Source organism: Acomys minous, assembly GCF_964271855.1.
Source record: "Acomys minous genome assembly, chromosome: 8".
NCBI classification, from domain to species: domain Eukaryota; kingdom Metazoa; phylum Chordata; class Mammalia; order Rodentia; family Muridae; genus Acomys; species Acomys minous.
The window spans coordinates 116,644,949-116,658,067 of record NC_140489.1 but is presented as its reverse complement, the minus strand read 5'-3'; the positions used below and the strand labels follow the sequence as shown (position 1 = coordinate 116,658,067).

The following is a 13,119-nucleotide window of genomic DNA, read 5'->3' as shown; positions in this document are numbered from 1 at the left end:
ATAAAGTATTGTAATCAAAGTCCTTTTCCCTCTTGGAAAGTCTCTAAAGGAACAAAAGAGTGTTCAATTTCCCCACTCCATGAACTGAGCTCGTGAACAGTCAAAATGATAAAACATTTCAGGAAGGCTGGGAGCTGCCCTACTATTTTGAGCCAAACAATCTTCATATGCATAGAGGCAGGAAAAGATTAATATACGCTACCTGTTGGAAAGCCTTTTCTGCTTGACGTTCTGCATCGATCACCTGTCTCTCCAACTGTTGCATCTGTAAGTGAAGAAGAGTATAAAATACAAACATTTATATTTTGCCTTTTAGGAAAAGACTTTAAATATCACAGTGTCGTCACTCCTTACAAATAAATTAAGTAGTCCATTGGATATGAATTAACAAAATAAAAATTGATATTTAAAAACTGATGAAATGCCGAAGTCTTGATTCATTGACTACGTTGTAGTCCATTAATTGGTGACTTTGTAAAGTTGTTTGGCAGTTCACAGCATTGGTAAGGTTCACGGGTCCCTTCAACTCAGTATTTCATATACCACCGGAATGTTCATCAATAGACTAGAAATTACTGTTCAGTACATATTAAGAACAATAAAAAATAAGACTTAGAATGCTGTATTTAGCATTTGGGTAAAAAAAAAAAAAGCCACTAAGCCACGATGAAATCGGGGTAGCTTGTATTCTCACAAACTCACCGAATGGTATATTTAACTAGAGGCTGAGGCAGCCTGCAGTCATATGTATAAGATGGAAGGGACATAGCTACAAGACTGATTAAACACAAACATCAAAATAAGCACAGACAGTACAATAGAAAAGCCTTTCAGAGGGATGTGTGTCAGGTGTTGAGTACACAGCTATGAGGTGAAATTCAAGTCTTTTTCTCTCGAAGCTGTAGTTTGACCAAGTTTAGAGCAGCCTGTGGTCACATCGGTGCTCACTTTTCACTCTCCTCTGGGACTGTTGGTTGAGATGCCCAGAACTCATGGTAAACTTCGAGCTCTCCGCACCACAGGCCGCTGCCGAAGGGTCAGTCCCCACCAAGCAGCACTTGCCAGAAGAGCCAGCCAGACACACGCAGCACAGACCCCAGGCTTCCTGCTCTCACACCTGAGGGTGCTCAATGCTGGGAGCATGGTTTCAGCCAGCAAGGCTTCGTTCTTAAAGGGTTGGTTGGCTGGGATCATTTCCTGGGCTTTGATAACTATGCTTGTCCAGAGTCACATTCAACAGAAGGGTCTCGAAGAAGATGGTAACGAGAGAGAGAGAGAGAGAGAGAGAGAGAGAGAGAGAGAGAGAGAGAGAGAGAGAGAGAGAGCGCTGGGGGGTGGGGGTGGGGACAGAGACAGAGACAGAAAGACAGACTTGCCCAAACACTGTGACAAAGCAAGTAAAGAGGAAGCTCTATCTGTTAGCGATGCGAAGAGATTACAGATGAATAAAGTACACAAATTTGTCTTTCAAAATGGCAACTCCAACTGGCATTTTCCTTGCACTTCCCACTACTGTCGCTGAAATTTTTAAATATCTTTTACTGACAAGGGCCGCATCTCAGCCCTTTTATGTGGGCCACACCATAGCATCTGGAGGTCTCCATTGGTGACTGGAAGGAAGAGCTGTCTGAAGCAGAAAATTGGGGAAGAAGCCTAAATGGGCTTCTTGGGAACCACAAAAGTGTACAGATCAAGATGAATTTGGACTTTATCTCTTGACAAGCAGCTGGTGGTCTGATTGAAATATGCGGTGTTATATAAAATGCAGAGGCAATGCCTAATAACCCACCTCAAATAGGACCACTTGAAATGTGCCTAGTCCAACATACAATGTGGTGTAAACATCAAATACATACTTCATTCAATAGCATCCATCGTTAGAAAAAGTATGAAAAATGTAAGTTACCTCCAAATAAATTTTATATTAACTCCATGTTAAAATATTTGAAATGCACTGCATTAAATAAAATACATCATTAAAATTCAATCTCTCTCATATTATTCATATACACATTAGAAAAATTCAAATTACACAGGTAGCTCATATTACAGTTTTATGAGTAATAATGGTATAAAATATCTATTGTCATCACTTGTGATAATTTAAGTATCTAAATGACAGCACTTTGTAAAAGGTAGCATGTTACAGGGGTTGAGAATTATCAAGTTTTAGATATATGGACATGTTTATAGATATATCCCAAGTGCATCCTCTGGTTGGGAAATAGCCTAAGCTAAGGCCTGAGCTACAAGGAATACTAAAGTAGCCATGTCATTATTGGGAGTTGGCAGGTCTGAAACAGTCAGACAATAGCCACTGATGATTAAGAGGTCACAGTGGCCGTTACAGTCAAGAGACTGAGCAAACTAAATTAACTAGTAGGAAGAGCAAAGTAAACTCTAACAAAAGAGGGAAAGCTGATAAAGACTACAGGAGAAAGCGAAAAGGCAAAAATAATAAAATTATTTACTGTTCATAAAAGAACAAGACAGCTGACAAATTGCTAGTAGACTGATAATCATAAATGATCAGTGTCAGGAATTCAAGGGGGCCCAAATATAGACTTGCAGAAACATGGAGGGGGGAAATAACAGAATATTATGAGCAAGAATAATTGCACAACTTGGATGAAACATACAATCTCTTTTAAGGCCGTAAAATAGCAAAGATTATTCAAGGATAATTGTTAGTGTAATGCCCTTATATCTAAGAAATGCATGGTACTATTTAAAACCTTACAAAAGGGAAACTCCAAGAAAAAAAAATATATATATAGCTTTGCTAGGGAATTCAACGAAAGATGTGTATAAGAATGAATACAAACTCAAAAAGCATTATTTATACTTTTTAAGGCCAGTTATTGTCACAACCAAAGATCGGACTAACTAACATCCCCATAAGTACAATGTCAGAAATCCTTAATAAAATACCAACAGATCAAATCCAAATATATTTAATGACGTTAGTATTCTGGACCGTCACAGCATGAGCAAAGGACAGAAAGCACAGAACTGGCCTCTAAGACTTAGAACGTGTGAAAGAAACTGTCAATAATAGTGCAGGAAATTTCTTATTGAAATTGGTTGTATATTTTTACCATATGTTTATCAACCTGATCCCCCACACACAAATTTAAATGTCAAATAGCCTCAAATTCTAAAACATACAAAGGAAACAAGAAGAAAGCAAGCTAACAAAAAATCAATGTTCAGAAAGCCAGTAAACATGGAAATATTGTAAGAAGTCTCAGACTATGTTTAGGGTAGTTGCACAGTAAAGAACAGGGATCTATTATTAGAAGGACAATACTTTTTTTTTAAGTAGGGAGCAAATAAGACTAAATGGAGAGGAAAATAACTCAAAGCCCAGTAGAGTCAGCGGCCAGCCTTCATATGACCCTCAGAGGTCCTCACCCTGTGACCCTCAGAGGTCCTCACCCTGTGACAGTCTGTCTGCCTCCTTACCTCCCTACACGGGGCTAAGCTTGTGACAGCACGTTACTGTGGAATGTTGGAGTGTGACTTCTGAGGCTGTGTCATAAAATACTCCGTGCCTCCCACCTTGAACTCCCTTGGACTATTTTCTCTGCTGTCCGGGAGCCCCGCTGAGGAGTCTCCATGCTTAGCAGCCGAGCCTTTGTGTCAACAGCCGACGCTCCAACAACCATTTGGGAGAACTATTTTGGAATTGGACTGCGTGGCTCCATTCAAACGGTGACCTCATCGCCAGCCTAGACAAACACATTTGAATCAGCCTCAAAGGGATGAGCTACTTTCCTCCCACGGCTTCCAACACTTAGAAACTATGCAAGGTACTGTCTGAGCGTTTTCACGTTTGGAGTGACTTGTTACGACAAAATAGGTAAGTAAAAGCAGACACAACAAACAAACTATCCAGAGAAAAGAAGAAGAGAGAACATCTAACATAAAAAGTAAAGTCTAAAGCACAAAAAAAAAAAAAAAAAAAAAGGAAAGAAAAGAAAGGGCCAATTATACAAGCAGACGGGACTTCAGAACAACATGGGGTAACGGAAGAAGTTGAGTGATGGAAGAAGGGGGTCACTAACAGGAGCAACATGCTGACCTGTTACAGCTGTGCCCCATGCCATCCCCCGCTCCATGCCCTGCTCCACGCCCCCTGCCGTGCCCTGTGCCATACGATTTCAAAGCCGCATGCTTTACTTTTTTTTTTTTAAGGTAAAATGAACATCCAAGATACTAGTCTAAGGAAAGTTGAAGAGACGGTCAGTGAAGAGCTGAATGCAACGTCCATTGTTCACAAGGAACAAAACGCTCCTGAATTACCTTAAGCTATGTAAGCTAATTCATATTGTGTATGTGTGTTAAACTTAAAAGTAAAAACAACTGTAGGTATTGGAGAAGAAAGACATATTAGTGACTAACCTCACATTATTTTTTTAAAAGATTTATTTATTTATTATGTATACAGTATTCTACCCAAATGTATGTCTGCACACCAGAAGAAGGGACCAGATCTCATTATAGATGGCTGTGGGCCACCATGTGGTTGCTGGAAATTGAACTCAGGACCTTTGGAAGAACAAACAGTGCTCTTAACCTCTGAGCCATCTCTCCAGCCCCCTCATATTATTTTTAAAACACATAATAGATCATATAAACCGTTACTTGGCCTACCCAAGCCACTCTGCACAGTATCTTTCAATGCTATGGTCATTGAATACATTTAGAGACTAACTTCCCAGGAGATGGGTTCATCTTCTTGAAGTTCAGACACTGACCTTCAGAGTAGACTAGATAAGGAAACTTAAAGATGACAAGAAATTGAGTTTCTCGAAAGACAGAAACAAGCCTGTGTTCAGAAGGTGGTCCAGCCGCTCCTGTCTCGTGTCCCTTCTCCCACGTGAGGCAGTACGTAAGCCCCTTTTCTGGAACACTTGGCCACGGGGCAGCTGACTCCATTAGCACACTACCATATCTGCTAAGGCCGGGCCTGAAGAGATCTGCAGCTTTGACCTGTTTTTAGAACCCTGCATCACCACTGAAAACATGCCGCTAGCTTGTGGCAGAGATGCGACAGTGTCTAGACATCCTGTTACTCTTAGCTAAGGTGCCAGCGACGCTTGTCTCGAATGTCCCAGACCGCTATCATGTCAGCATCCTTGCTGAACCCAGGTTCCAGTTCATCCGCCAACCGGTTGCCATGACATGAGTGACCCCATTAAAGAGCAAACACAGAAGAACCACCAGTAGAGCCATGAATAAATGTTCTTTTAAAGCAACTACAATCTTTCTTAATTGGTAAAAGCTATATTTACAGAGCTGGAAAGATAGTTCAGTGGTTAAGTGTGCACTGCTCTTCCAGAGGAGCTGAGCTTGATTCCTAACCCCCATGTCAGATAGTTCACAACTTTCTGGAACTCAAGCTCCAGGGGGATGTGACTCCTCTTGCCTCAGAGGGACCTGAACTCATATGAACTATCTACCTTCACACACAGACACACACACATACACACACAGAGAGAGACACACACACACACACACACACACACAGAGGCATACACACACAGACACACGGACATAGACACAGACAGACAGACACATAGACACACACACACACACACACACACACACACACACACACACAGTAGAATACCCAGATTGATAAAGCCGCCAAGTTTTGAAACAGGCTTTTTTCTTCATTTAATGCAGCAAATGGACAACTAAAACCCATGGTTATCCTACTGAGTGTTATAGATCAGAGGTCTGTAGGGCTACTACCAGATTCCTATGGTACTTTTCCTAATCTCTGGCCATTGTTCCCGTGAAAGCTACTCTCATCTCAACATGCAGCTTCTTGGAATGTCGCTTTCTCTGAGCTCTCAGTCCATGTGGTACAAAGAAACTAGCCCCTTAGCTTCAAGTATAATCATGAAAACCCCAGAGCTTTTCTCAACTCTCCCTCCCATAAACTGCAAAAGTACCGGCCCCAAATGTATTAACAGGAGTTGCATGTGCTGCTTTTCTCTCCCTTTCTGAATGTTCTTATTTAAAAACTACCTCATACAATTTATTTTCATCATGATCTTTCCCCTTTCCCTAATCCTCCTAAATCCTGTCTACCTCCCTACTCCCTAAGCTGTGTACTCAAAAAATCAAAACAAAGAACCACAAAAACAAAAAAGCAAAAGACCAACAAGACAAAAAAAAATGCCAAAATGAAACAAGAAGTCAAGCAAAATAAGCAGTAGTTCCTAGCTGGACCTAGTGGCGCACGCCTGTAATCACAGCGCTTGGGAGGCAGAGGCAGGCGGATCTTTGAGTTCGAGGCCAGCCTAGCCTACAAAGGGAGTCCAGGACAGCCAAGGCTACACAGAGAAACCCTGTCTCAAAAAACAAAAACAAACAAAGTGGAGCTCCTTTTGTGTTGACCAGCTACTGCTGGACGTGGGGCCTGCCCTGAAGTGTTGTTGATAAACAGAGTAGCACTCCATTGGAGAAAACTAAGTTTCCCTTTGCCAATGGGTGTCAACTGCAAATAGCTTTTTGGTTAAGGTGAGACTCTGTGTCTAATTTCCTCCTCCTAATGCTTTTTTTAAGTTTAAAAATGTTAAACCTTTAGGATACATTCCAGGCTAAACATACAATAAACTATTGATGAAACAATGGCAGGTTAATGTCAAAAGTTTTTCTTTTAAAAAGTATTTATTGGGTGTCCTCCCCTCTGTCCCAGTTTCCTGGTAAGTGAAGGCTTTCGTGGGACATGCCCCTTGGGCTAGTATACAGATATAAGTGAGTATATACCGTTTGAGTCTTTCTGCTTCTGGGTTAACTCACTCATTATGATCATTTCTAGCTCAATCCATTTGTCCACAAATTTCGGGAATTCCTTGTTTTTAACAGCTGAGTAGTATTCCATAGTGTATATGTACCACAGTTTCTTTATCCATCCTATTGGGACTCTAGATGAGAGAAGCATGGGAGAATAGCAAAGTAGAAGGATCCAGAGGGTCCTAGAAACCTACAAGTAGAACATTATGATAGGCAGATTTGGGCCCAGGGGTCCCACTCAAACTAAGGCACCAGCCAAGGACAATACAGGCGGTAAACTTTAAACCCCTACCCAGATCTAGCCAATGGTCAGAACAGTCTCCACAGTTGAGTGGAGAGTGGGGTATGACTTGCACACGAACCTTGGTGCCTCATATTGACCATGTCCCCTGGAGGGGGAGACCTGGTGGCACTCAGAGGAAATATAGCAGGTTACCAAGAAGAGACTTGATACCCTATGAGCATATACAGGGGGAGGTAATCCCCCTCAGGAACAGTCATAGGGGAGGGGAATAAGGGGAAAATGGGAGGGAGGGAAGAATGGGAGGATACAAGGGATGGGATAACCATTGAGATGTAACAAGAATAAATTAATAAAAAATTTAAAAAAAAGAAAAAGTATTTATTTATTTATTAGTGTGTGCGTGTTAGAGAGAGAGAGAGAGAGAGAGAGAGAGAGAGAGAGAGAGAGTCTATCTGCACCACATGCTGTCACTGTCCACAGAGACCATAGGGTGTTGGATCCCATGGAACTGGAGTTACAGGATGATAAGCACTGCTTGGTCTAGATGCTGGGAACCAAACCAGAATCCACTGCAAGATGAGGAAGGCTCCTTTACCATTCAACCATCCCTCCATCCCTAAGAAGTTTTTCTTGAAAGACAATCTAAATCTTTTCCTTTTGTGCAAATGCTGAGGAGGGCTTGCCATGAAAGCGCGAGGGCCTGAGTCTGGATCCTGAGCACCTATGAAGAGCTGGGTGTGTCTGCGGACATCTGTAGCTCCAGTGCGTGGGGGGGAAGGGGTGTGTGAAGGTGGAGACCGGATGCTTCCCAGACTTCGATGGCCAGATAGTAACAGAACTGGTGAGCTTCAGCTTGAATGAAGAGGCCAGTTCAAAAGATAAAATAATATGGAGGGAGAAGGAGAAAAAAAGAACCTAATGCCGTCTCTGGTGCGCTCACACAGTCTCGCTGCTGCAAGACCATAACAACCCAGTTATGAGAGAATTATTCTCCCAAGGAGAGAGCAGTTGTATTACTCATCTTACCCAAGCCTAGTGCAACCCACCCCCAGCCACCACAGCCTGTCAAAGCCCGTGGCTTTGTGGTAACACTGGAAAAACTACTAGTTTTCTTGAGGACAAGACAAGACAGCTTTAGTAGTTGTCATTGTCTGGCGTCTTTCCATTCTATGGTTTTGAATGGGTTTAAATGTCTAGAGTCTTCTAGCTTGCAACAAAGCCACAGCGTTACCTAAATTCCAAGAGCCAGTCTTTGTTCTAGAAATGCATTCAGTTCCTGGAGAGCACCTTCTGGCAGGCAAGCGTCTGCCTACCATCTTAAGCGTTTCCGCAGCTCTTTGGGTCCTCCCTACCACGCTGGACCCCCTCTCCTCACCTCACCAACTTCCCTTGATGTTGCTCTACCAAGTTCTTCATCATAGGCCAACCGCCCCCAAAGTCTTCCTGTCACACCCCAATTCCTCAATCTATTACTTTTAAGCTGGCAGTTGTTACAAGTAGAGGGAGATAAATAAAAACAAGGCATATTTATAATAACTTCAGATGTATTTCAAGAGACACTTAAAGATGATACTTTAAGTATCATGAGCTAGGCATGGTGGTGCACGGCTCTAATTCCAGCATCTGGAAAACAGAGGCAGGCAGATCTCTGAGTTTGAGGCCAGCCTGGTCTGCAGAAGGAGTTTCAGGACAGCCAGGATACAGAGAAAACCTGTCTCAAACAAACAAAAGGTTGCAAAAATTTTGATGGAAAACATACCAAGAATACTAAAAGCAATATAAAATAGAGGTGTGTGTGTGTGTGTGTGTGTGTGTGTGTGTGTGTGTGTGTGTGTGAAAGTTTTATGAGTAATAAATACGGTCGATTATAAATGGAATAATTCATCACAATTCCAAGTGTGCCAACATCAAGACATATATGGAAGAGCTGAGGGGTAGTTTAGTGATGGAGCAAATGTTTACCAAGTGGAAGGCTCTCTGCTCCAACCCTACCCCAGGGAGAAAACCGTGTGTGTGTGTGTGTGTGTGTGTGTGTGTGTGTGTGTGTGTGTGTGTACACTGTTGTGATATGTAAAACCATGTCACACAAGATTTTATTTTTGTTCACGTATTCTGAGAAGTCAGAACGAATGACTGTGTTCAAATATCTTGGACATATTCAGACTTCCTGTCAAAAGACTAAACAAATCCATTTACCTCACAACTTGGTTTTTCTGTTTACTCTTACATTTATCAAAGCTATAAATAATACAAATACATCAACTAATTCCAAAGGATTTATTAATAAGTATAGTGGACACTTTTAGGCAATTCTTTTCATATTTGCCTTTAGCATGCTTCTATTTCTGTTGGCCTTCCTTTTTAAAAATGATTTCCTACGTATTTCCTTAATGGAAAATGGAGATTTAGCCCTTTTGTCCCCCTGCCGTCAATCTGGATTCCCTCTTCCTATTCCCTCTGTATCTTTGTGCCGTGCCTTGTTTAATCCATACTTTGGGATCCTTGTTACCATTACTGTGTGTGAGAGCGACGCGCACATGTGACTGATACAAAGTTCAGCTCCATGACTTACTTTTTCTGCATGGCTTTCCTCCTAGAATTAAAGGCCTTGCTTCATTACGTAGTTTTCAGAACGGAACTCCAATAACCGCTCTGGTATTCCCAATTCCCACCACTGCCTGTCTCAGTTATCTCTCGGGGCTCTCACTCACACTTTGGCATCTTACCCATGTCTCTTGAAGCCAAAAGGAAAAGCCCCTGACACGCCCATGTGAACTGCCACCCTCTGCCCTAGCCCATCCGTCATCTTGGAAGGCCGGTCAGCTTTCTTCTGCGCCGGATCGCCTGCTTCCCATCCCCTGTCTTCCGGAGCCTGAGTTTACTTCCTCCTTTTAATGGAACACATTCTCCTGAGATCCTTCAGAAAGATTACATGGTATCTTGCATGCACTAAAAATATCCTTATTAACTCTCAAAGTTCATAGTTGGGGGAAAGATGGCTCAGTGGGGTCCTCAGTGGGGGGAAAGATGGCCTCAGTGCTTTCAGTGGGGTCCATCCCCAGGTCCCACAGGGTTGAAGGAGAGAACTGATTGATTGCTGCAAGCTATCTTTCTGGCCTCTATACATGCACCATGATACACGCATGTGATATGCATGTACACACACACACACACACACACACACACACACACACACACACATCAATTTAAAAAGTCAAGGAGAAGCCAGGCATGGTGGCACACGCCTTTAATCCCAGCACTCAGGGAGGTAGAGGCAGGCGGATCTCTGTGAGTTCGAGGCCAGCCTGGTCTACAAAGCAAGTCCAGGACAGCCAAGGCTACACAGAGAAACCCTGTCTCAAAAAACAAAAACAAAACAAAAAAGTCACAAGGGCCTTTAGAAAAGAATTCTGTCCCATTATCTTCTAATGCTGCCTTTGTTCTCTGCAGGTACCGTCTGATGGAAAGCACAGCCTAGATTACCTTAGCCTCCTGAAGGCCAGTAGCTCCTTGGAACTCTGCAAAGCCTAGAGGGACATATGTATTGTAGTGAGAAATGGTGGATAGTAATGGAAGATGTGTAGCTGTTTAGATATCTCACATGAAAAGCGTCCATCAACTAAGCATTCGTTTCCTGTAAAAAAAAAAAACTAAACTAAAAATGTTCTTTCCTTAAAAAGCTGAATAAATTGTTTAGAGCGTATTCATCCACCAACTGTCACATTTACGAGCTCACAGCAGTGTCCTACCCACTTACCAGAAAACAGAGTTGATAGCGGACCAGCAACGGCCATGTATACACAGCTGCCAGACAAGTTCACAGCTGGCTCATTCTTAAATGTAAACAGACCACCACCAAAGATCAGCCGACACGTGAGAGAAGCTGGCGGCTCAGGAAAGAAACCACCACAGAAGGAGGAGAAAAATCTCAGAGGGAAGAAAGATAAGGGAATGGGGTGTACGTTTTAGAAATGGTAATAATGTTTTAGAACCAAGAACTTTCAAAGACACGATTCCTCGGTCACTGGGTGAAGTAGAAACCACGCCCACTAAAAATACAGGAAACTGCGTTCCGAATGAGTTTGCTTTGTGCAGAATTATGCCTCTAGCCAGCAACGGTGTTGGCATTCGATCTTTCTAGTCCAACTCCCTGGTGCTCTTTTCAATGAACCGCAGCTGTACATAAAGTACCCACACACAAAGCAGAGGACTACAGAGCCCTAGGAAAGCCCGCCCAAACATAAAACCAGAAAGCCCGTAACTGGAAAGCATTAGCATTTAGCTCCATCCCGCAGTATTCTTTGAGCCTAAGGAACTCCTTCCCAGTAAACTGTGTTGGCTTGAGAAATGTCCCTCACAGTCTCGGACAGACGCGTGAATTCTTGGTCCTCGGTTAGCGCTGTTGTTTGGGGAGGCTTAGGGGTGTGGCCTTGCTGAAGAATGTACATCACTGCGTTTAGACGCTGAAAGCTTAAAGCTGCCCCCTACTCGCCGCCCACTCTCTTGTTCGTGTTTGCAGTCCAAGATGTGAGCCCTCAGCTTCCTCTCCCTGTCACCATGCTTGCTGCTTGTTGCTCCTGTTCTTATACCACTGGACACATAAGCCAAATAAATTTTATCACAGCAACAGCACAGAAACTAAGGAAGTAACCCTCAGTCATGCGAATAGTCATAATAGGGAGAATTAGCATATGTGGTGTATGTGCTAGTTGGTATAGTTGGTTGTTTGTGTGTGTGTGTGTGTGTGTGTGTGTGTGTGTGTGTGTGTGTGTGTGTGTGTGAAGGCCAGAAATCCACAGATGTCTTCCTCAATTGTTCTCCATCTTATCTTTTGAGACATGGTCTTTTGTTTTGTTTTTCCGAGACAGGGTTTTTCTGTGTAGCCTTCGCTGTCCTGGACTCACTTTGTAGACCAGGCTGGCCTCAAACTCACAGAAATCCACCTGCCTCTACCTCCGAGTGATGGGATTAAAGACATGCGCCACCACACCCTGCTCGGAGAGGCTTATGGAAGAGTTTGAGTAATGATTACGGGAGTCAGAGTGGTCAAGGTTTCCTAAAGACCTACAGAGTCAACTAACGCAGGCCCATAGCAGCTCACAGAGACCGAACCACATACGTAGCAGATGCACAGCTTGGTCTTCATGTGGGTCCCCCAACAACTGGAGCGGGGGCCTCCCTGACTCTGATGTGTCCCTTTGGATCCCGTTCTCCTAACTGGGCTGCCTTGTCTGGCCTCAGTGGGAGAGGATGCGCTTAGTTCTGCAGCGACTTAATGTGCCAGGGCGGGTTGGTACCCATGGAGGACCTTCCCATTCTCTGAGGAGGAGAGGGGAGAATGAGAGAGAGGCATAGAGGGGGTTAATTGGAGAAGAGGTGAGGGCTGTAATCAGGATGTAAAGTGAATAAATAAATAAAAATTTAAAAGGTATTTGCTGAACAAATGTAATGAACAAAAGGAATGACTGAATTTTCAAAAAGATTTAAAATTGAGGCTAAACTTTCACAAAAGGAAATTGCTACTATTCACAATTTAAATTACCAACCATAATTACCTAACATTTCACATTACATTAACGCAAATATATATATTCAAACTATTCAATAAAACTTATAGCACTTTAAAGCCAGTTCAAACACACTAGTAAACTGACAGGCAATATTTTCACTTTGGGTATTTCTTTTCATAATCATTTGAGTGAGCGGGAAAAGAACTTTGCAGAATACTTAAAACCCACAGGACACATTCACATAATATTTTACTTTCATGGTGTAAACTATAATGTAGTCATTACTCCAAGTCCACCCGCCATATACTAAGCCAGTGTGAAACGATCAAGTGCCCCATAGGAAGTTTTACTGAAAATACAGTTAAACATTTTATACGCTGGCACCAAATTCTAAGCCTTGTGCTTGATTTATTACTCCAAAAATGGTCTCTGTAGCCACGGTGAACTTAGCAACAAGTAGCAGACAAGAATCTACCATTGAACTTGGATAATAACACTACCACACAAATATTCAGAGATCCTCTCTGTCATAGGCCCTGCGAACAAATTAAATTG

The 13,119-nt window shown here is 42.6% G+C and overlaps 1 protein-coding gene across 6 annotated transcripts in view; it reads right to left on the bottom strand.

Moving 5' to 3' along the window:
- The window catches only part of PLEKHH2 (pleckstrin homology, MyTH4 and FERM domain containing H2), a 102,223-nt gene that overhangs the window by 72,573 nt on the left and 16,531 nt on the right, over positions 1-13,119 (bottom strand). For all 6 annotated transcript variants that reach the window (XM_084791403.1, XM_084791404.1, XM_084791402.1 and 3 more), the window contains exon 3: positions 203-265. In XM_084791403.1, coding sequence (XP_084647529.1) covers positions 203-265 — 63 coding nt within the window. The remainder of the gene's footprint in view (positions 1-202; positions 266-13,119) is intronic.